This window comes from Cryptosporidium ryanae (genome assembly GCF_009792415.1).
Source record: "Cryptosporidium ryanae isolate 45019 chromosome Unknown contig_25, whole genome shotgun sequence".
Lineage (NCBI taxonomy): Eukaryota > Apicomplexa > Conoidasida > Eucoccidiorida > Cryptosporidiidae > Cryptosporidium > Cryptosporidium ryanae.
In genome coordinates this window covers 1-23,851 of record NW_027125541.1, presented here as the reverse complement: position 1 = coordinate 23,851, position 23,851 = coordinate 1, and the positions used below count along the sequence as shown (strand labels likewise).

Sequence of the window (23,851 nt, the reverse complement as noted above, 5' to 3'; positions counted from 1 at the left end):
ACTTGTTCACGAAAATCCAAAAAGTGATAATTTAATATAGTTAATAAATGACTAAACTAATTCTTTTTCATTATAATAATTTATTTTTAATAATTCAAAACTTATATATACTATTTAAGTTGAAAAAATTAAGAAAATAATCAAGACATTATTAAATATTAGTGAAATTAAACAAATAGAAATGTCTAATACTAATATTATATATTAAAACGTAGAACACAAATACCACTCAATGTTGATATTGGAATTTCAGCTTTTGTGTTAATTATTTTTTCACCACATATAAATATTTCATTATTGAATTTGATCATGTCCATATTATACTTCAATTCTTTAATTAAGAAATTAATAGGAGTGTATTTAAATGCACTTACACTAAATGGCTTTAATGTTCTGCTAGCAATTTTTCTTCTTTCAGTACCAGAAGAAACTAAATTGATACTTGTTCCATCTTCAAGTGTTATGTTTCTTTTCACATTATAATGTTTAGTTTTATCTGGTTTTTTAGTGTGTGTTTCAACATAAATCAATAATGTTGTTGTATTTTTATTAGGAATTAGTTCATCAGGGACTTTATTTTTGCTTCTAATCGAATCAAGCTCAGTAATTGATACATAATAATCATTTGACTTTTTTCCGCTTTGTTTTTTATCCATTAATGCTACTATTTTGTCACTTGGATTAATACCAATTTCAAATAATGATTTCTCAGGTGTTTTCATATAATCAAATAAATTGATATTTTTTGAATAATCTTTTAATCCTATCAGTGAATAGTTTTTGTTTGTCTTTATCACTTTATTCTCTATTTCATCTAGTAAAATACCTACTAAACAATCATCTAATTCAATAATTTCTATTTTTTCTAATAAAGTACTATTATCTAAATTGAAGTTCATTGTATCATTGTTGCTCTCAGAAACAATTTCATCCAACTTATCTAAACTAAGTCCAATCTCACTACCATTTTTGTTTACCCTGAACTGAATTTCATAGCTACAGTTAAACTTATCATTTTCTGGGACTAGTTTCATTATCTCTTCATTTGATTCAATTTTTTCTGGTTCAATTGCTTTCTCTAAATCAATCTCATCTGTATATAATTCAATGTTGTTATTAAAAGTTAACTTATCATCGTATTTTGAATTACGGTCTAAATCTTCGAATAAATCTAATTTTATATTGTTGTCAATATAATTGTCATTTTTAACCCTGTAACTTTTATCTAGTGGATAGGTCACTTTCTCATCTAGAATTCCACGATAAACTATAGTACTATTGTCAATCAATAATTCATTATTATCTGTAATGTTTTCAATCGGAGTAGCATACTCAGAGAGTTGTATTGGTGCTTTATCGTCTTCAAAATCAACTGGCCCAATTGGTGTTAGAGGCAATTCATCGTCTATATCAAATAACTCGTTTTCGTATTTAATTTTTTCATCTTGAATTTCAATAGAGGGAATTTGACCATCTTCGGAAAATTCAGGCATGTCCTTGAATGTAACACTAAACTCATCACCATTTTTTATTTTCAGGTCTGATAACTTAAACTCAGAAACTGTTTCATCCAATATTAATTTTGTTTTCAAATGACGAATTTTTTCAATCCTAAAACTTGGATATGCTTTATTCATTATTTTTCTTATTTTCTCAACTAGAGTCAATACTTTTGAATTTGACATTATTTTTAGTGCAAGGCTAGGAAGAAGTACTAATTTACCATTTTTATCAGCAAAAAAATTCTTTGGAGTAATTATCAATACTAATTTTTTTTCATATTCCTTTTTAGTATCATAATACTTATCCCTCTTTGTTGCTCCAATTGCATACCTATATTTACGAGGAACTAACTGTTCATATTCTTTTGTTGTTATTTTATACCCTCTTGTTATCCTCCTATTTTTATAGTAATCATCAATGTTTAATAATCCGTCTAAATCAACATCAGATATTGAGTGAGTTTCTGCTCCTCTAAACGAAAAATATTTGTTAGGATATATGCCTTTTCCATGTGTTGATCCTGGCTTTTTATATTCTAAATCATCTAAATGAGCTTTTATAAAACTATTAATTTTTTCTCTTTTTTGACTAACATTGTCCTCTATAAAAGCAGAATTTGAATCATAATCAAGTAAATAGTCTTCAGTGTAGTAATTATTATTTTTATCAGCGCATGTTGTATCCCCACATCTCTTACTTACATATCTTTGATCTTTTTGTACTATATTTCTGTCAAATTCCACTCCACGTGTTCTTTCGCTTAATATAACAGTGAATATAATAAATAATATTAATTTCTTAAAATTCGAGTAAATAAAAAAATTAAATATTCTTTTATTTTTCATATTCACTGTTACTCAGTGACTGGATCTATTTATGATTATTTATTGTTTTGTTGTTTAACTCTTATGTTATACTTTAAATTATTAGAATATTCTGTTATTATTATTTGATATATATATAATTTTATTTTTAGAACTATTATATATTTTTATTTATATGTATTAAATTACTTGTTATTGACTTAGCCACTAGTTTAATACCAGATCTTGAATTAATAGTAAGTCTATTAAAATATCTTTAAAAAACAAATAAACACATAAAAAAAAAGATATGTAAGCTAAGGGAGGTCAAATAAAAAGAATTTTATCAAAATTTATTTAAAATATTATTTAAACATTTCATTCATTCTCTATTCTTTCTGCATGCATTTCCTTTGAAGATCACCCCGCCTAGCACAAATAACTATTAATGGCATATTTATGCACTTAAATACGATGCATGTATCATGTAAATTTATTTTTTATGAAATAATTAACTATTAATATCACGAAATTTTCTATTTATTTCACTTTATTCAAAACAAATAAATGATTATCTGAAAAATAAATGCTTGCTTGTCCAATTTCTTTTGAAGTCATTTTATATAAATTTACCGAGGCAGGGTTTTAAAAAAGTCAATATAAAATTTAAAAACTAATTAAAACACACTAGTAAAGCAATAAAGTATTAATTTGATTCCATATGTTTTTCATCACAAAAAAAAACCTCTTCATCCGATAGAAAACCATTCTCCGTATTTTTAAGCTGTTCATTGTACGCAATCGTCTCTGAAATAGAATTAAACATCGAATATACAGTATTTTGACTATGAGATGACTTACAAGTTATATTAACTTCAATTAATTCAAAGTAATCTTCATTTTCTCCATCAACAATTTCGTCAACTTCTCCTCCTAGTTGTATATACAAGTATGGAATATCGCTTGAGTTAACATCTGTTGTAGATATTGCATTCACAATTATATCTGAAATGTAAATAAATCTACAATTACTGAATTTTGTCGGTATTTTAAGATTAGAACTGCTATATTCACAATTCTCAATAATAAGTACTCTTAATTCTGTTAACAATATGTCGCATTTACTTATTATTTTTTCTGAATCACTTTTATATAGCACCTTTACTTCACAGTCTTTATAACATTCATTAATATGCTCGTTTTCAGATAATAGATACTCTATTTTCTTTGGCAAGCCATCAAACTCATGTAACATACTTATCAGGCACTGATTAATAATTGTTTATATTATTCCTATCTCCAAATATAATCTACATTTAAAATGAAGTTAAAACTTTATTATATTTTTCATAGAAAACATTCCGATTGACATTTTATCAAAAGCAAGGGGCGGGCACCAAATGGCGCCATCGATTTAAATGCAAAATATGTGGGTAGGTTGGACAAAAAAGGAGTAGATAAAATAAATTTAAAGCTTGCATGTTTAAATGTGATTGCGTTGACAATGTCGTTTAGTTTGGTATCTTGCAATTTGCCGGCACAAGAACTGGCGTTTACAAACAATGCCTACGTGTGTTCAGATACATACAAATCAATAGAAAGTTACGTTTCATCAAAAGAAATAAATGGGACAGTGCGTTTAAGAGTGAAGAATTTGATATTAAATATTAAAATAGATGACAGAGTGACATTTGGAGAGATAGCACTAAATAAGTTACACAGACAATGCGCATTAATTGAATCAAGGGAGAAAATATTAGTTGAGGTGGTAGGTGGATATGAATCTTTAGATTATGGTAATGTAAGTAATAATTCTGCTAAAAAAATAGCAGGTACAGTATTATTTGAAGTAGATATGTTTGTAAATTCAAGTAAGCAAGTAATACTTGATGAAAACAAGCTTATACCTGGAATTTTACATTTACTCAGGAATAATATATTGACTACAGGACAAAAAGTATCATATTATCATAAAGAGGAGAATTTATTATTATTATTAACTGTAAGGGAGATAGTATCACTAGATAAATTGTTAGTTGATGGGGGATCTAAAAAAAGTGAAAATGGACATTTTATTGTATTAGATTCAACAAGTGTGGAACTAACTAGTTCAAAAACAGGAATAATTAGATTTCAGAATGATCATAGAAGTGCTCCTACGTTATTTAGACATCATTTCAATTTTAAGGACATAGGAATAGGTGGTTTAAATGAAGAATTTTCAATAATATTCAGAAGAGCGTTTGCAAGTAGAGTTATTCCTCCTAAATTACTTAAAGAGTTGGGAATACAGCATGTAAAGGGTTTAATACTACATGGCCCCCCAGGTACTGGTAAAACATTAATAGCTAGGCAAATAGCAAAGGTTTTAAAAGCAAGAGAACCAAAAATAGTAAATGGGCCTGAAATATTAAATAAATACGTAGGACAAAGTGAGGAAAATATAAGAAATTTATTTAAAGATGCTGAAGAAGAGTACAGACAAAAAGGTGATTTCTCATCATTACACATTATTATATTAGATGAATTGGATGCAATATGTAAAAGTAGAGGTGCGACTTCTAGTAATTCATCAGGTGTTGGTGATAGCGTTGTAAATCAATTATTAAGTAAAATCGATGGTGTAAATAGCATAAATAATATACTATTAATAGGTATGACAAATAGATTAGATTTAATTGATGATGCATTATTGAGGCCAGGAAGATTTGAGGTTCAAATAGAAATAGGATTACCAGATATTTCAGGCAGACTAGAAATATTAGAAATACATACAAAGCAAATGAGAGAGAGTTTGAGATTAAAATCAGACGTTAATCTCGATGAATTGGCGGATGAATCGACCAATTTTTCTGGAGCTGAATTAGAAGGCTTAGTTAGATCAGCAACATCGTTTGCATTTCAGAGACATATTGATATGAATGATATGACAAAGCCAATAGATGCTGAACATATTCAAGTATGTCGTGATGACTTTAAATTAGCACTGAATGAAGTACAACCAGCATTCGGTACTAATGAAGACGAATTGAAAACACTGTTTCCTCGTGGTATTATATGTTTAGGTGATGAATTCAACAAAATACTTGATTTATTAAAGCGTCTTTCACAACAAATAAAAACAGATGAACATTTAAGTACATTATCGGTTTTATTACATGGAGATAAAGGAACGGGTAAATCTGCATTGGCAGCATATATTTCAAATAGTGGTGATTTTCCATTATCTAAGTTACAAAGTCCGCTTCACTTTGTTGGAATGAGTGAAAACATTAAGTCATTAGAACTTAGAAAATCATTTAATGATGCGTATAAAAGCAACCTTTCTTGCATTATACTTGACGACATTGAGAGAATTATGGATTATACTGCTATTGGACCGAGGTTTTCTAATATTGTTTTACAAACTATCATGGTTTTAATTAAAAACAATGCACCCAAAAACAGAAAGCTATTAATAATAGCAACAACGTCTGAATATGAGTTTGTTCACTCCTCAGGCTTGGCTGATATATTTAATGTGTCAATTAGAGTTCCTTCAGTTGAACCACATGACATTCCAAGGGTAATTGATCATTATCAATCTGGGTGTTTTATTTCAAACGAAACATTGCAAAAAATATCTTTTACATTAAAGTATCCAGTACCTATTAAAAAATTATTATTTGCTTTAGAATTGGTTGAACATAAATTCAAAAATAATTTGAACAAAGAAGTTAATATGAACAACAATAATGAATCAAGTGAAATTACATGTCAAGATTTTTTGAATTCATTACATGATGCTACTGTTTAATTTAAATTATTTTTCATATATTTATATATTAATTATAGAAAATAAATATAGCATTCCCTTTTCTTTTAATATTTATTTTTAAACTTTTATTCCAACATTTTTATTCTTGTAAAGTAAGATATTATTTAAACTATTAATGTTTATAATGGTGACTGTAGTAAAAATATATTTATTTGCGATTATTTATAATAAAAATAAGGGAATAAAATATTATTTAATAATTTTAATAGCTTAAATAGGTGATAATTTATTATTAGCTAAATTCATTTCAGGAAAACAAAAAAAAATTCAAGGAAATATGATACTACTAAATGCGTAAAATAGACAAATAGAAATATAGGAATAATGAGTATTCATATTCAATAATTGCATGAATAAAAAAGTAATATAAATATGTAGAAATGCATTATTTTTAATGATATTCTAAACAGCTTTTATAATAAATACAAAATATTACTTGAAGATAGACACTTAAATATCAAAATAACAGTTATATATTATCTAAGTAGTAAAGTAAGAATCCTCTTTTTCTAATTAAGTCGATAAACAGAATAATTTAATTCACTTAGACTAAAATACATGCAAGCCACATGTTATAGTTTTTAACGATATGATTTCTGAATACGGGCACGAGCACCTGGACCTCCAAATTTCTTTGGTTCACATCTTCTTGGATCAGCGATAACCAATGAACGGTCATAAGATACAAGAATATCTCTTATCTCCTGTTTAGTTGCTTCATCTACAAATCTTTGAGTGTAGGCAATAATAGCCTTTGCTAAAGCTTGGCGAATAGCGAATACTTGTGACGTATAACCACCACCTGAAACACGGATTCTAATATCCACACCAGAGAAAACTTCCTTTCCTAACAATAGAATAGGTTCGAATGCCTTAACCTTCAATTGTTCTGGTTGTATTAAATCTAATGGTTTGCCATTAAAGTGAACTAGACCTCTACCCTCTCTGCATAATGCAACTGCAACAGCATTCTTCTTACGACCAAATGTTTGAACTGTACGAGCTTCCATTTTATTATATTAAAGTAGTGTCCAGGTAAATGTCACAATTGTAATATTTTCTTTGCACTTCGTTGGTTTTTATTTAATCAAGGAACTTCAACCTCCGCAAAATAGCTATGATAACGAGAGTAACTAAAATCTTAATTTAAGTTTATTCCGATTTCACAAAAAAAAAGATTTTCATTTAAGTTCGTTATTTATTTTTTTCATAACGATTATGATTATTTGAATATATATACATATATTTATTCATTCCTTACCAAAATAATATATATATATTTTACATAAAAATACGTCTCGAGACGGCGCCTAGAGTAATAACGTCCTATAATTCTTTTAATCATTTTAAAATACGAATATATAATAAAATTTTACTTTATTTAAGAGAAATTATTACAAATTTAAAAATATCATGTCTTTATTGATTGTTAATATTAATTAATAAAAAATTTAATAATTTGTCTCGTGAACAATTTGAGTCAATAAGTAAAAGTACAACTAATAAATATTTATAGCTATAAAAAAACTGTAGGTGTAGTCATTATAATTAAATAAAGTTAGAATAAATAGTGTATATATTGCAATAACTAAATTAATAATAAAAATCAAGGAAAAAATTTAAATAACCGGAAAAGACTTATTTTAAAGACAAAGTTTGTCGACATTATTTGATATTACTTAAATTGAAATATTTATAATATTGGAAATATTAAGCTATTAAGTATATATTTTGTTACTTATTAATACTTTTCCATAGTTTATTTGAGAGTAAAACACTAGAGTTATCTCAAATCTAGTTTAAAGTTAAAATTAGTGTAGTGAACAAGTTTCTTAATAATATAGAAAATAGAATTATAAAAGTATAAATAAGGTAACATAGTACAAATTTTGAAAAATGCGTCATAACAACGTTATACCAAATGTACATTATCGTAAAAACTATAAAAGATGGATAAAGACATGGTACAACCAACCAGGTAGAAAGCAGAGCAGAAGAATCGCTCGTCAAAAGTTGGTTTCTGAAGCAGGATTTAGACCTGTAGGAATGTTGCGTCCAATAGTACATCCTCCAACGCAACGTTATAATATGAAAACTCGTCTAGGAAGAGGTTTTACACTTGAGGAGCTTTCTGCATGTGGTATTAATAAAAAGGCAGCAATGAGTATTGGAATTGCTGTTGACCATAGAAGAACTGATATTTCTGAAGAAACATTTCAGGTTAATGTTAATCGTCTTAAGAATTATATTAATGGTATAATATTAATGCCAAGAAAAGGAAAAAAGACAAAAAAGGGTTTTGCAGGAATTCCTAATGATTCTTCTAAACAAGAATTTAAGTCAGTTAAGAATGTTAGTTTTAAAAAGGCCTTCCCGGTTGTTCGAGAATCTATTAAAGAAAAGGTAAGTGTTTTGTCATTATGAGTTGTATATATTGTCATTGATTTATGGTTTACATAAATTAAATTTTAATGAATAAATCGTATTTAATGAATTTATATATGCACATATTCATATTTATCTTTACAATGTTAACTTTTTTTTAATACCTTAGACTTACACAATTACATCTGAAGACAAAAAATTCAGAGCGTATGCTACTCTTAGAAAGCAACTTTTGGAGGCCAAGAATTTTGGAAAAAAATTGAAGGCAGAAAAATCAAACTAATTTAGGTTAAAGAAATAGCATAACAGTGAATCCTTAGACATTGTTTCAAGAATAAAAATAACTACTATTATTAGTGTTTTTTTAAATGTCATCTATTAATTGAGAAAAAATTTAATAATTATTACCACTCTATCTCTTTTGTTTAATTGCAGATGTTATTATTTTTCCCCTATATATATATATATATATATAGTTGTTTCTGGTACACCTCTTTTAAATACAATGTTGTGTGTATTAACACTGGTGTTATTGCAGATAGTCTAATATATCTTTTCAGTGAAGCCATTAATAGGATAATTGCTAAAATTGGCAGCGTTATAGTCATCATTTCCGTCATTAAACAAAGTTGATGAAAACATTGATGGAAATTTCAAGGTTTTTATAGATTTATTCAGCTTTTTTATAACAATAATATTAGACGTTTGAATATATTCGTAAAAATAGCAACTTTTTTCACTTTTACTGAATAGAAATTCGTCTTTAAAGTAAAATCTGTAAAGTTTTTTCTGAAATAATTCCAATGTTTTAATTATATCCGTTGCAAAGTGTTTGTTAACAATTCCTATTTTTAATAGTAAAGATATAGATGTATCTATTAAATACATATATTCTATGTATTTATTGTATTCAATTATATTGATAGAATTCCTGTATTCAAAATTAAATTTATTGTTTTTTTCACATACATACTTAGAATCTTCGTTTAATAAATTGGTACTCACATTATTTAATTCAAGTATTTCTTGATCAATTTTAAATGATGAATCAGATAGAAAGGACGAATCAGAAGAATATGTGTCCGACAAACTGTCTTCGTAATGTTCATTTAACTCATTATAGTTTTCGTAGTATCCACCATTTGGAATGTAATAACAATTTGTACTGATATTAATATTATTATTATTATTATTATTAACATTACAGTTATTGTAACTTTCTTGATTAATATTTTTGTATTCAATGTCATCAAAATAAATGTTATTGTCTGAAAATAATTCTAGTACATTATTAAATATACTAACACAATTTAAATAGCATTTTTCTAATATTAGTTTTAGTGATTCAATTATTACCAATGTTTTTTTATCATTTATGATCAACAGTTGTTCACCACACTTTAGGAGTATGACTTGTCCAATTATCCAACATAAAGACGATATAGATAACGTATTTGAATATAATTCTATTTTTAAACAAGAAATTATTTTATTGAACACTCTATTTACAAACAAAATATCAGGTTTTCTTTTAAATATATTTAAAATTAGTTTTGAAAATCTTTTTTGCAGTTCAAGCGAGTATTCTCCACCTTGATAAAAAATATAAGGAAACAATTCAAATATTTCTGATAAAAAGCAAGTCAACTTTTCAAAAAAGGATTCTTCGTCAATGTTAAGTATTATCTTATAATTATCCATGTAATTTATTATTCTTAAAACAAATATATCAAGTATGTATAAACTTTTTTCAATCATAGTTATAGTGTGCAATTTTTGACCTGTTATGCTCAAAATTTTACTAAAATCAAAATTTTTATTTAAAATTTCATTTTCTGTTGTTTTAGTTCTTAGTTCCATTTGAAATTTTCCGCTATAATAGTGAAAATAAGAAAGTGAATGAGAATTTTTTGAGCATAAATTATTATTATTATTGTAAATTGATTTTAGCAATATATTTACAGATAAATCACATATTATTGACTTTAATTCGTCTTTTAAATTAATTTTGTTAATGTTATTACTAGTATTAATTCCTTGATACAATAGTTTTAGCAGCAAACTTAAAACTCTATTGTTTGGTTTCAGGTGACATATTAACTTTTGAATTTCTGAAATATTAGACTCTATTTTCTGTGGGAATAACGTCATTAGTGGCATAGATATAATCATTAAAACTGAATATAGCCAATTATCAAACCATATTGAAGGATCACCTATAAGCTGCTTACATAATACATTCATGCAGCTTAATATCATACTTAAAATAGCTTTGTAAGATATGTCTGGATGATACACCATAATTCGAATTAATATTCCAAAGTAACTATATATGAAAGAATTTACGTCTAAATTGTTTAATGTATTTATTACGTTACTATCAGATACCATTTCACAAAATAAATAAATTGTGTAACTATCTAATATATTTGGACGCACATAATACTCAATTATATATTTCCATGAATCAATTATTAAATCATTACCAATCTTATCCTTGTTTTTCAATTTAATATATTCTACAAATGTTCTAATAAATAAGGATGATATACTAAAATTAGAGTTGTTTAACATATTTTTAACCTGCAACTCGTGCAATTCAAATATTAAGTCTTTAATTACATTCTTCGAAAATTCTTGTGATTTTATTAAATCCTGAATTAATAATATAATTTCTGAAGGTATTATTTCAATATAAGAATTAAATTTGTCCACTAAATTTATTTTATCGTTAACCTTACTTTTTTTACTTGTACATATTTCATTTATATGTTCATGGTTTTTGTTTGCAGTATTGGAATTTATCACCTCTTCATTGTTTTTAGACTCTGGAATAGTTGGATTTTCAGAAACAACTGAATTTACTATACTTTTTAATTTTGGTTCGTTCAAATTTTCCATTCTGCCTTCAAGATTAATATTACTAAAGCCACTTTTTATATAATTATTTGACGATTCTATATTAAATTCAATTATTTTTATAATTTGTGTAAGTATCCTAGTTATGTAAAGCACAATTGATTCATGTAAACCAGAATATTCACTGTTTTTTCTATTTATATTCATTTCACCACAAAAAATATTAAACCAATTTATAAAAACTCTAAGTCCAGATATAACTTGAAAATGTAAATAATGAAATGGCTTGTACTCATCCACTTTATTTAAAAGGGTAAATATGTCTTTTGTTAATGTACCGTCAAATTCATATGTATTGTTTGTTTCAATATTTACATAATTGTTATTTATATCATTTATATATGATCCTGATATAATTATAGCAATGCCTTTTTCCAATTTTAATAATAATCTGTTAAAATCGTTTATTTTACTATCATATTTTACAGAAAAATTAAAGCTGTTGAATACTTTTATTATTAGTGATATACTCAGTCTGCAAAGTGAAAAGTTGTCTAATATACTGAAATTGATATTGCTCTCTTCCAAATTATACTCGGATGATTTTATCCCTTTTACCCCAAACCTCGAAATCGGAGATTTATTGCAAATAGCCCCAATCAAATCACCGTTAGTATTATTGTTCCCAGAAGATGATTTTTTTACACTTTTTTCCTGAACCCCGAACATCTTATTGATAGTAGATGACAGCGAAAAAGATATATTATTACTACTTTCACTTAAAATTACTGAATTTGATGATTTAATTGATTTTGTATTCTTATCTTTGACTAAAAACGATAAATATCTACCTGATTTATATCCCTTATTAAGTGAATCAATATTTGCAAAAAATAAAGGCAAAAAATTGAATGTCTTTAAGTCTTTGTCGCTAATTTTTATTATTGATTGTAATTCTTTAAATTCATTATTTAATTTAGTGTTGTCTACTATAATTAAAGACATTAAGTATATATTATCAACACAAAAAGTTATATTTTTTAATAAACCCCACAATGGAGATCTTCTAATGTATACTTCCAACAATAAAGGTAAAAAGTTTACATCAAAGTTTTCTATACTGCCTTCATATGTATCTAAAAAAATAGATGGCAATTTTCCTATTCCCAATTCACAAAGAAATGAAATATATATAACATACAAGTTTGGTGTAAGTAAGATAGGATACCTTACTGTTGTTACTATCGAAAATAATTCCTCTATAAGTCTTCTTATTACACAACTTAATGGGTTATTTGATTTTAAATTACTTTTAATATGTGTTAAATATTCATTTTTATATACTCCAAATGGATCTTTAGATCCATGTAAATTTTTCAATATTCCTATCCCACTGTTCTCAATTATGTCACCACTACTTTTTATGCCGGTACCAGAATTTTCTTGTAAATCATTATAAAGTGACTCAAGTAACTCTAATGTAGATAATCTTCTCATTCTACTGCTTTCATTAATTTGCATTATTAATGTCGTTCACCCCTTCTCAGTTTTGTATTTATATTGTTGATATTCTTACGACCAACATTAAACCATTAAATGTAACATATATATATATATATATACTCAACTTGTTATTACATGTAAATAATCCTAAAAAAAGAACTTTTACTATTGGTTATTAATAATAATATCATTATCCGTACCATATTTTTCTTTATTAGTATTAATCTTTTTATTCAACATTTCACACTTTATCGCTATTTTGTATTTTTGTCCAAAAATGTGAACAAAAGGGCGCTCGCAAATAGCGCCAACAGCTTGCCTTTTACTCTTGGAATAAAGAGGCGATTGTATCATAAAATGAATTAAAGTAAATGTTTTTCTTTGTTGAACTTTGGAGAAATATATCAGTAAAACCTGAACAACTTGGTCCAAGATACAATGAATACATTGACGACATTTTGAGAAATCAGGTATGTTTCTTTATCCTTTTTCTATTTCAGATTTTGCTCCTCATTGTTTTTAATAAGTCTCATTAAAAACTGAAATATAACGGAAACATTAATGATGTATTTAGAAAAAGGAGTATATTTATATTGTCTTGAATTTTATTTTGTACTATTTTAATTTTAAATAAACACCACTAGGTTGAAGGACAAAGAGCACCACCATATGGTTATGTCATTTGCGTAATTAAAATTATACTTAAAGAGCCAGGGAGAGTCCAAGATAGCACGGGGCTTATAATAGTTCCAGTTAAATATCAAGCAATAGTTTATAGACCAATTAAAGGGGAAGTTGTTGATGGTGTGGTTGAAAGTGTAAATGAACTTGGAGTAATTGTTAATTGTGGTCCTTTGAAAAGAGTATTTGTAAGTCAATCGGCACTACCTGAAAATATGATCTATAAGAGCGGAATTGATGGAGAGGGTACTAGAGCATATATAGATTCAGAGACACAAATACAAATAAAACAATACTCGAACGTCCGTCTTAGATTAAGAGGTGTTAACAACGAGACTCTTTCTGCAGTTGCTGAAATGGCAAGCGACTATCTTGGACCCTTAGATGACGTTAATTGAACAAATAAATAGAATGGAAAGGTAATAAAAACCAGAAAAATGGAAATGAATAATAAGTAGATGTAGAAACTATATAAAAAAAAATAAATTTAGAAAACCATTATTTTTTTAAAAATTTTATCTTTTCAAATTTAATATGCGTATTAGACATTGGTCAAATTATTGTTTTTTATTTTATTACATAATACTAAATTTCAAGTTAACAATAATAGGGAAAAATAGTCAATTTTAATCATATTTAAATATTTATTAATTGATAATTACCTTTATGTTGAAAATAAATACTTTTAAATCCCATAAGAAAGCATTGAATTCGCATATTTCATTGCGGGTACAGGAGGATGAGGGACTGCGACAAATTGAACAAAGTTAGGTTTTAAATCATATTCATGTATTTTAATAAATGCACCCTTGTTTGTCATTGAATCGCAGTAATTAGGAGCTGAAAATACTGTAATGCATTTTCCATTATGATCAACACTATATCCTTGTTGTTTAACCTCGTGACTTCTAATAATATAATCTAAATTATTTATTTCAAGAAAATTGGAAGTAACATCTGGTCCAAAGTTGCAACCCACACCCCTAGGCGACTGGGATCTACCTTCTCTAATCTGTGGATCAGACCAAAGTAAGGAAGACATAAGACCTGAATCAGGTGGTTCGCACTTTGAATGTATTTTTTCAATGTCCTTTAATGTAACGTTGTCTTCTTCACATAAACCACCGTGAACAACAAATACCTTGTCGTTAATTACATGAGCTAGTGGCAAAAAGCAAAACGCTTCGCTAATTAAATCATATAAACCAGAATCATACTTTGCCAAAACTTCCCCTTCAAAACCATATAATCTATTTAAATTTTTTGTTTCATGATTTCCTCTAGCTAAATGTACATGATATGGATACATTATTTTAAGTGTAAATAATACAAGAATAACTTCTACTGAAAAAGATCCTCTATCTACAAAATCACCATTAAAAAGATAACTATTTATAACTGAAGGTATTCCATTTATATCAAATATATTTAATAGGTCATAAAATTGTCCGTGAATATCCCCACATACAGTAATGTGCTCTTGTTTACCTATATCTATTTTTACTAAAGGCTTTGGTGCAACTTGCTTTAAAACATGAATAAAATCGTATACTATCATATATGCGTATTTTTTATGTAATCTATTCTCTGGTACCTTTATATAGTCAATCAATTCACTGATAAACGATTCTTTAATTAAAGGAGTCTTTACTTCTTTTGGTAAATATAATTCTTTCTGATGAAAATTTACTTTTGAATTTAAAATATCACTTTTGTTGATTTCTTCATTTTTATTGACAGTATCATCGTCTTTATCAGCATTATCATCTATATTTTCAAATATTGAAACATAAACTGGTCCATCATAACTTTCGTCAACTTTGAAATTAGAAAAACTAGGATCTAATGTCTCATGGATCATTTTAGTTCTATCTGTAGATATCGCATCCAAAAACCTTTCTTGCTTTATTAATTTGGTGCACATTTTAATTTTAGCCTGTGCATCTCTATCATTTTCAGTTAGACTTAAAACTTTCATAAAGTCCTTTTTTGCAAGTGAATACTTTAACAAATTAAAATAAGCTATACCTCTTCTATAGTATGCTTTTGAGAAATTTGGACTATGCCTTATACTTTCACCTGCGTCTTCTATTGCAGAACCAAAATTCTCCATTCTAATATGACATAAAGCTCTATTTGAATAATATATGTGTAAATTATTATCACTTAAATTGTTATTTTCGTCATTATTACTGTTAATATCTATTCTTTCATCTTCACTATCATATTTGTTATAAAAAGAAACATTTATAGCCATAGTGTAATATTCAATGGCTTCATTGTACTTCCCTGCCTTAAATGATTCATTTCCTTTAATTTTATACTGCTCAGATATTGATTCATTTGTTTGATTTGTGTTCTCATCTGTCATTCTTTTAATTGTTTTATTTTATGAAAACATAGAAACAAATATATAAATTTGTATATACATACAGTGCTTATGTATAAACTTAAAATTATATTTATAACTAAATAGTATTTATTCAGCTTAAGCAATTATTTTAATATTAAATTGCGTTAATACACAATTTATTTCACAACATAAATCACTGTATGGTAAATGTGAAAATAATAATAAAAATAACAATAACTCTAGTATGAAATATCTATTTATATATATTATAATTACTACCTTAATTTAGTTAACTTGATAATTTTGTCAATTGCTTATTTACTTATTGCATTTAATGTATTTTATTATATATTCATATTTTAATTGAATTCGGGAGCATTTAATTTGCCATTAAGGCAAATTATAACAACTGTGGCGCCTGTATGTAGCGCCATAGTGGCATGTCATTTTATATTTTTAAAGAGTGGGAAGATGATATTAAAATGTGAATAATAATTCATATAAAGTGTTGTAAATACCTTAAATTTACAACAATATGCAATGAGTGCTACTTTAAGTCTGACTTTCAAGCAAATTTTTTTATTAAAAGAATATATTCAAGTATTACTTTGGACAGCCCTTCACTAAAATAATTTGTAATGGGACTGTATTTAATTCAAACAAGAAGACGCGCCAATTCCTTTTTAATGTTAGAGAATTTAATTAGGAAGTGAAATACGTTATATTCAATATTATAATGATGCCTGAAGCATGTCTAAGGGTAAAGGAAAGAGTAGTATAAATAGTTCAAAGGCTAAAGCACTGTTAGGTGAAAATAACAAAGCAGGAGTAGCAACTTCACTATGGGGAATATTTACAGAATTTAATGAATTTGGAAATAAGAATAATACACATGATGATGATGATGATCAACTAAACACGTCACTGTTGCACCCTTTATTTGTTCCCATTTTTGCAAATATTTCCAAAAAGGACTGTTCAACTCGTTTAAAAGGCTTGATTACTTTTAAAGAGAAGCTCAGAAACATAATATCTTCAATAAATGATACTAAAATTAAATCTGACTTAGATGAAAATATTGTGTTTGATTGGGACCCTGTATTATCAAATTTTACATATATATACATAAGACTTGGTGTTTACGATTCTGACGTGAATGTAAGAAAGCTTTCAAATGAATGTTTATTACTACTGCACATTATAGTTGGTGGTAAAAAATTTGAAAAGTATTGTAAACTGTTTTTCCCTGCATTATGGTTATCATGCAATGATCCAAAACCTGATGTATTAAAGTCTGCAAATGATTGTTTAAACAAATTTATAAAAAAGGAAAGTAGTAATGATGTTAATTTGAATAACTACAAAGATAAAATAATTAGACTTATAAATCACTGTGATTCTTCGATGTTTGATTTATATGGTAGAATATTGGGCTGTAATATAAATAATATAAAGAGCGAATTGAACGCAAATGTTTCTTCTCAATCAGAAGAGGAAGAACTTTTTGACCGTCTAATATCTACATCATTGGCATCACTAAGAAAAGTACTTGAAGTATATGAAATGAATAACGAAGATAGTAGGCCAAATGAATTTTCATTATTATTATCATCTTATTTAATATTTAATTCAAAGCCCGATTATATTGACTATTATGTAGATAATAAAATAAAATTGACTTGGAATACGTTGCAACCTGGTTTAATTTGGAAGTTTATATCTTCTTCATTTAGCAGTGTAGTTAGAGTTGATGCAATAAAACTTATAACTTACTCATTATCAATTATATACAATTCAATGAAGTTTGTTGAATTTAAAAATCTACATATAAACAATAGTATATTTTTTAATATTTCAACAATAACTGATATTTTTATATCGGTAATTAATTGTTTTGGAAATTCATCAAACCCAAATGTTCAATCTGTATCTCCAAAACTGTTATTGATGCTTTCAAGACTATTCCCCGAAATATGGAAAATTGAGCAAAATAAGAAGTTCAAGTCTCCCATAAAACATTTTTCAAAAATATTGTATTCATGTTTGTGTAAACCTAATCAACTAAGTTCAGTATTTATATATTCTGAATTGCCACAAATAATTGCTTCCATTCCAGTTGATATATTAATTGGTGAATTTAAGGCATATGAAAATAATTACTTTTCAAATGATGGTCACTTATGTGAGATTATGAAGTTATTAAACAAAAAAGACTTTTACTTTGAGTCTATAACTGATTTTGTGTATTTTATTAATGAACATTTAAATAACAACTCCCTTCCATTGATTTGCCTGCTTCCATTTATTATTATATTCCCAATGATTAGGTTAAACACAAACAATGATTTAAATCAAGATAGGAATATAAACAACGATAATATTTATAATAATACAGACCATATCAAAAACAAAGATCAAATCATTCAAGCAAAAAATATATTTTTGGGAACCTCTAATTTTTCAATATTAAACAAATCCATAGAAACATACTATACTATGATTTTATTTGTACTATGTAACAGAATTTCAAACATATCTATTGAGGAAACAGAAATTAAAGATTTTTTGTTTGATTATTATTCTAAGCTAATTTGGATTCCTTTGGTATTTTCATTAATATTAAAAAAATCTGAATCAATACATAACAGTTCTTCAAACTTTCATAAGGCTCAAACAAAGTTAAACGAACAATTTTCTAATATGATGTTGGACTCAATTCAATACCACAATTGGACTATAGAAGAATGTAAGACTCGAAAACTTGACACTTGCATTAAAAATTTGATCGATTTTTGCAGTGAATATTGGAATAAATATTACTTTGTTTATTTACCTAATTTGAAAAATAATAACATTAATCAAATCACATTTAATAGGGAGATTTATTTAAGTGGATGTTTGACATTAGTTAAAGCAGAAAATTTGTTTTTTGATTCAGTTTTATGCATTTTAGAAAAATCAATTATTCAGTTATTCTCCAAAATAGAAACAATTTTTAGTTCATGTAACAGTGGTCCTAGTGATTACATTGACATTCTTGACTTTAATTGGATTGTTTACAATTCATTTTTAGTTTCTAAATTTATAAATAGTGTTTTAATAAATGGAGTAGAATATGTAACTAAAAAACATATTTATTTGTTAAATAATGTATTAATAGAAAATTATAAGAGATTTATTTCTATAATTGGCGATTATTTTTATGACATTTTAGACAAAAAAATAGATAACTTATACATGATTCTTTTTATTACAGACTCCATATTTGTTTCACTTATAGCAGTTTCAAGCAAGTATGAATCACGTGAAAAAAGTATCCTGGTTGAAATATTAAACGCTGATTTATACAAAAATAAAAAAGATTCTCAAGTAAATATTACTAATTTTATTATTATATTATCATTTATCCATGAAAAGCTAATAAAATATAATTCTATTAATTGCATAACTCATGAACATAATATAAAGATAAATTCATTTTGTGAATTATTGATTAATAAAATATGTTTTGTACTAAAAAACCATAAAGGATCGAGTAGTTATTCGGTAACTTTATTGAGTAATATACTAAATAAAGAGAATGAAATGTTCATTGGCAATAGCTTCAACTTAACAAAAAAAGGAAAACTTGACATAGAGAGGTTAGATATTAATTCAAAAACCAAAATAGAAGACAATCTTTACAATTTATTTATTGAAATTTTAAAAAATCAATTTGACACTAGTTTTCAAAACTTTAATTACAATTATTTAGCAAATTTTATTGAAAATTATATATCAATCAGGTTTAAATATTTGAATGAAGGAAAAGGTAGTTATGAGAAATTAAATTTAAATGAGATAGTAAAGCTGAAAGACATTACATTTGAGTATTTAAAGAGAAATGACAATATTTCCTATGAGTTTTTAAATAATTTAATTACCACTTTGGTTTATTCAAATAACGAAAACATGTTCGATATTAAAAGTAATAGTAATTCACAATTAAAAAACTTTATTAAAATTATTGATTCCGTTTTTTTATATTCATACATTCATATTAATGACTTTTATGAATGTATTATAAATAGGCTTGAGATAATGCTGTTAGATACAGTATTCGGACTTAGTTTAGATTCAGAAATAAAATCGGAAAAGGAAATCAATTTTTCAACTACAAAAATTGTAATACTTATTGAGAGAAATGCAAATATTTATCTCATGGATCATAACGATAACGAAGAGCATTCTGTTGATTCTGAAAAATCCTCATTAATTGAGAGAACCACTTTGGAGATAATTATTAACCGTTTAAGTGACATATTATCCAACTATGACCATTTTAAGTTGTTTAAAATTAGAAATAATTTTTCAGTAAGAACAGGGTTTAAAATAAGTAATTTTTTAAGAACATACAAATCATTTAGGTCACTAATGGTTGAATACGACTATTGTTCAATTGTATATCCCATAAAGAACACATTTAGGCTTAAATACGACAATAAATTGTCCGTAAATGAAGCATTCATACTTTCGAATTTAAGGGATATATTTATATCAAAACTAGTTTCTGAATTTATGATTGATTCAAATACTGTTAAGTTTATTGATTTCAAATTAGCTTATAATGAAGAATACTTTCAGGTTAGCAACATAGTAAAAACAAGTGAATCTGATCAAGACGAAATAGAATATTGTGAGTATTTAATTAATAAAGGAATAACTAAAAATTGTTTCAAATTTAAAAATATTATTAAAAATGCAAATACTTTTCTAGATTTAAACATGGATACAGTTTTATATAAATACACAAAATTTTTATTGTTATTGTATTATAAGTACATATATAAGTTGTTTGAGAACAATATTGAATACAAATATTTATATATAAAAGAATCATTTCTGTATTTGATTGAGAATATAAATATTGAAAACAATTCTCAATTATTTGAATTCATAATGGACCACTGTGATATACTATTTGACAAAAATATTAACGAACACAATGAATTGATTGGTTTGGCAACTAATGTTCTTGATAAATATCAGTCTTGTTTATTTAGTTATTCGTTTTCTAACAATTTAAATGAATTATCGATAATGGAAATGTTTGCTGAATATATATTAATAATATTAAATAAATTTGAAGATAAAAAATTCATGAACTTAATTTACGATAAAATACATGTTGTAACTAGTATAATTGAAAAACTAATTAAGGAATTAGAGGTTGTGACTTTTTCAGATGAAAAAGGCGAACATTTTGAAAATTTGGTATGTATAAAATTAAATATATCCAGTAACTTAATAAAAATTATTAGTAAATTTATTGAGGACACTAATTTAAAAAACGGCATTGTATTTGACACTATTGGATTTGAATATGAATATAATAATCAAAACGGGGACATTATTAGTTTTGACATTTCAAAGCTTTTAATAGGAGTATCCTCAACAGTTCACTATTTAGTAGGTTGTGCATTTGGAATAAGCACGAAGTATTTTGCTGATTTCAAAAATAGTGAAAACATAACTGTAGAAAATACTGACTTAACATTAGTACTAAAAAGTTTGAGTAAACATGCGAGTTTAATAGAGAATATTGTATTAGATTCTTTGCACTTATCTTCAGTAATTTACTCTGGACTAAATAAGGAATGTGAAAACTTACAAGATGAACTAAGATTTAGTAGCATAACAATTCCAATTGAGGCTAACACTATAGAAATCTACGATAAAGTACTTGGATTGATTTCAACAATGTATAACATGATTTTGAGTGCGAATAATACATATTTTGACAATTTGATGTTGTTTATATTAGATCACAGCTCAAGAATCAAAAATACTGAAATTTCTGGGAAAAAGTGGATTGTGTCAATTTCTGATTCTAATTTAGGATCAATCAAGGGAAATGCAATGGAGATATCAAGATTATTAACCACTTACTCAATTGAACTTCATTCATTTGTTTTAATAATATTGAAGGAACACAATTGGCACAATGTTCAGTATGAATATTATGATTTGGAAACTGCAATTTTAAGTATAGAAAAACTTCAAAACACCATTAAAGATTATTTAATATTGAAGAACAGGGAAATTGATGATTTGGATAATGAAATTAACGAGGACTATGATGGATATATAGATAAATACACAAATAACAATATTGACGACGAATCATTCAAAAATTTGAATAATTCAAAAAATAAAAATAATGGTATGAATTTAATGGTTGAAGATTGTAAATTGGACTTTAATTCTAATTTTGAAAGTGGGATTTATGTAATTGCATCGCACTGGAGAAGGTTAATAGGACCGTCTTTATCTAGACAGCTAATTGAAACTTATTTAAGTGCATTAAATGTAGTTTCAATTGAAATAGGTGACTATGATGAAGAGGAAAATTATACAAGTAAAAACAACTTCGTTTATATGGATTTATCTCAAAGATTAGGTTGTTGGTGTTTTATGTTACCTAAACTAATATCTAACGATTTTGTAATATGTGTTGATTCAGAAAATTCAAATATTAAAACTATAAAGCAAACTCTAACTCCATGTGTTGAGTTTTTATTGGAACTAAAACCATTGTTGGTTGGTGAAGCAGTTAATGATTATAAAGTAGACCTGTTTTCTAAACAAAAGAATGAATTTCTTCCATCATGCGTTGAGGATGACGATATCTCAATTTGCAAATCACTTTTAACAATGATTAATAACAAAAAATGTCAAGATTGTTCATTTGAACCATTAGATGATATTACACTTAAAAATACAACATTCAATTCATTGAGAGACTTAATTAAAAGAGACAACATTCAAGAACACGTGAATAAAACATTTGAATTGCCTCTTATACACGTCCTAGTAGAGTTATCTTTTCAAACACTTGTTATACTGGATGATTACTTTTACGAAAATGAAGGCATTAACTCATACGCATATGACTCAACAAGCCAAATAAATTGGATTGAGTTATTTAAACATGCATCAAACATAGAAAGAAGAAATTTACTTATTTGTAACTTGGAAGATATACTTGTTCCAGATTTAAATTACTCAAGTAAGCAATGTAAATCAAATATTGAAAACAAAGGAATATGGAGTTCCAATAATTTAACATTGACTTGGCTTCTGACGACAAGAATAATATTATCATTAACAAGATATTTTCCAAGAATTCTTCGTGAAATATGGCTATGTAACAAAAATAAAAGAATACAAAAAACGCTACAAAAACTAGTACTTAATTATTTTTCCCCAATAATAGTACAGATTGAGGTAAACTATATTCCAATTATAATTGAAGAATTATCAAACTTAGACAAAAAAATCACATATAATCACAATTATCTATCTAGAACAGTTAAAGTAGACTATTCAGAAAGAGGATTCAGTGCAACACTTACATTCACGTTTTCTGAATGTCATCCTTTAGTAATACCTAAAATTAGCGTCCCTAATGCTTCAGGAATATCAAAAAAGCAAATTTCAAACTGGCTTATTCCTGTTATAAAAGCTACTAGATACAAAAATGTAACACACGCTATATTGACATGGATTAACAACATTTCACTATTTCTAGAAGGGATTGAGGATTGTCTTATTTGCTATTCTATTGTTCATCACCAATACAGATCTTTGCCTAAAAAAAGATGTTCTACATGTAAAAACATATTCCACTCTGAGTGTATTTATAAATGGTTCAGATCATCAAATAAAACTACATGTCCATTTTGCATTTCCATTATGAATTAACATCACAAAATATACCCGTTAGCTATTTTGTGGCGCCCTATTAGCCTTTTATTTGTAGTTTATTTAAATGCGAGTGTACTAGGTGTAATTCAGCAGCACTCACAATAATATATTTTATTTTTATTTTGCTTTTTTCTTTATTTAGGTGAAACTAGATCATTTAAGTGTCTAACAATATATATATATATATATATATATATATAT

General features: G+C 26.3%; 9 protein-coding genes across 9 annotated transcripts; 4 read left to right on the top strand and 5 right to left on the bottom strand.

Annotated features, from left to right (window-relative positions):
- Nucleotides 1–197: 197 nt before the first annotated feature.
- FG386_001580 (uncharacterized protein) lies at nt 198–2,348 on the bottom strand (the record flags this gene model as incomplete). Its single annotated transcript, XM_067340973.1, has 1 exon — nt 198–2,348. The coding sequence occupies one exon, from the start codon at nt 2,346–2,348 to the stop codon at nt 198–200; it is 2,151 nt and encodes a 716-aa protein (XP_067197321.1).
- Nucleotides 2,349–3,012: 664 nt separating this feature from the next.
- FG386_001569 (uncharacterized protein) lies at nt 3,013–3,561 on the bottom strand (the record flags this gene model as incomplete). Its single annotated transcript, XM_067340962.1, has 1 exon — nt 3,013–3,561. The coding sequence occupies one exon, from the start codon at nt 3,559–3,561 to the stop codon at nt 3,013–3,015; it is 549 nt and encodes a 182-aa protein (XP_067197310.1).
- Nucleotides 3,562–3,810: 249 nt separating this feature from the next.
- On the top strand, nt 3,811–6,102 carry FG386_001558 (N-ethylmaleimide-sensitive factor (NSF1)-like AAA ATpase involved in vesicular transport; the record flags this gene model as incomplete). Its single annotated transcript, XM_067340951.1, has 1 exon — nt 3,811–6,102. One exon carries the CDS (start codon nt 3,811–3,813, stop codon nt 6,100–6,102), a length of 2,292 nt encoding a protein of 763 aa, XP_067197299.1.
- Nucleotides 6,103–6,704: 602 nt separating this feature from the next.
- FG386_001547 (40S ribosomal protein S16) lies at nt 6,705–7,133 on the bottom strand (the record flags this gene model as incomplete). The annotated part of the gene is made up of 1 exon (XM_067340940.1): nt 6,705–7,133. The coding sequence occupies one exon, from the start codon at nt 7,131–7,133 to the stop codon at nt 6,705–6,707; it is 429 nt and encodes a 142-aa protein (XP_067197288.1).
- Nucleotides 7,134–8,019: 886 nt separating this feature from the next.
- On the top strand, nt 8,020–8,791 carry FG386_001536 (uncharacterized protein; the record flags this gene model as incomplete). Its single annotated transcript, XM_067340929.1, has 2 exons — nt 8,020–8,526; nt 8,678–8,791. 2 exons carry the CDS (start codon nt 8,020–8,022, stop codon nt 8,789–8,791), a joined length of 621 nt encoding a protein of 206 aa, XP_067197277.1.
- Nucleotides 8,792–9,051: 260 nt separating this feature from the next.
- Nucleotides 9,052–12,888, bottom strand: FG386_001525 (uncharacterized protein; the record flags this gene model as incomplete). The annotated part of the gene is made up of 1 exon (XM_067340918.1): nt 9,052–12,888. One exon carries the CDS (start codon nt 12,886–12,888, stop codon nt 9,052–9,054), a length of 3,837 nt encoding a protein of 1,278 aa, XP_067197266.1.
- Nucleotides 12,889–13,241: 353 nt separating this feature from the next.
- FG386_001514 (DNA-directed RNA polymerase II) lies at nt 13,242–13,949 on the top strand (the record flags this gene model as incomplete). Its single annotated transcript, XM_067340907.1, has 2 exons — nt 13,242–13,340; nt 13,515–13,949. 2 exons carry the CDS (start codon nt 13,242–13,244, stop codon nt 13,947–13,949), a joined length of 534 nt encoding a protein of 177 aa, XP_067197255.1.
- Nucleotides 13,950–14,236: 287 nt separating this feature from the next.
- FG386_001503 (phosphoprotein phosphatase) lies at nt 14,237–15,922 on the bottom strand (the record flags this gene model as incomplete). Its single annotated transcript, XM_067340896.1, has 1 exon — nt 14,237–15,922. The coding sequence occupies one exon, from the start codon at nt 15,920–15,922 to the stop codon at nt 14,237–14,239; it is 1,686 nt and encodes a 561-aa protein (XP_067197244.1).
- Nucleotides 15,923–16,654: 732 nt separating this feature from the next.
- On the top strand, nt 16,655–23,647 carry FG386_001489 (ring domain at very C-terminus of large protein; the record flags this gene model as incomplete). The annotated part of the gene is made up of 1 exon (XM_067340882.1): nt 16,655–23,647. The coding sequence occupies one exon, from the start codon at nt 16,655–16,657 to the stop codon at nt 23,645–23,647; it is 6,993 nt and encodes a 2,330-aa protein (XP_067197230.1).
- Nucleotides 23,648–23,851: the final 204 nt, after the last annotated feature.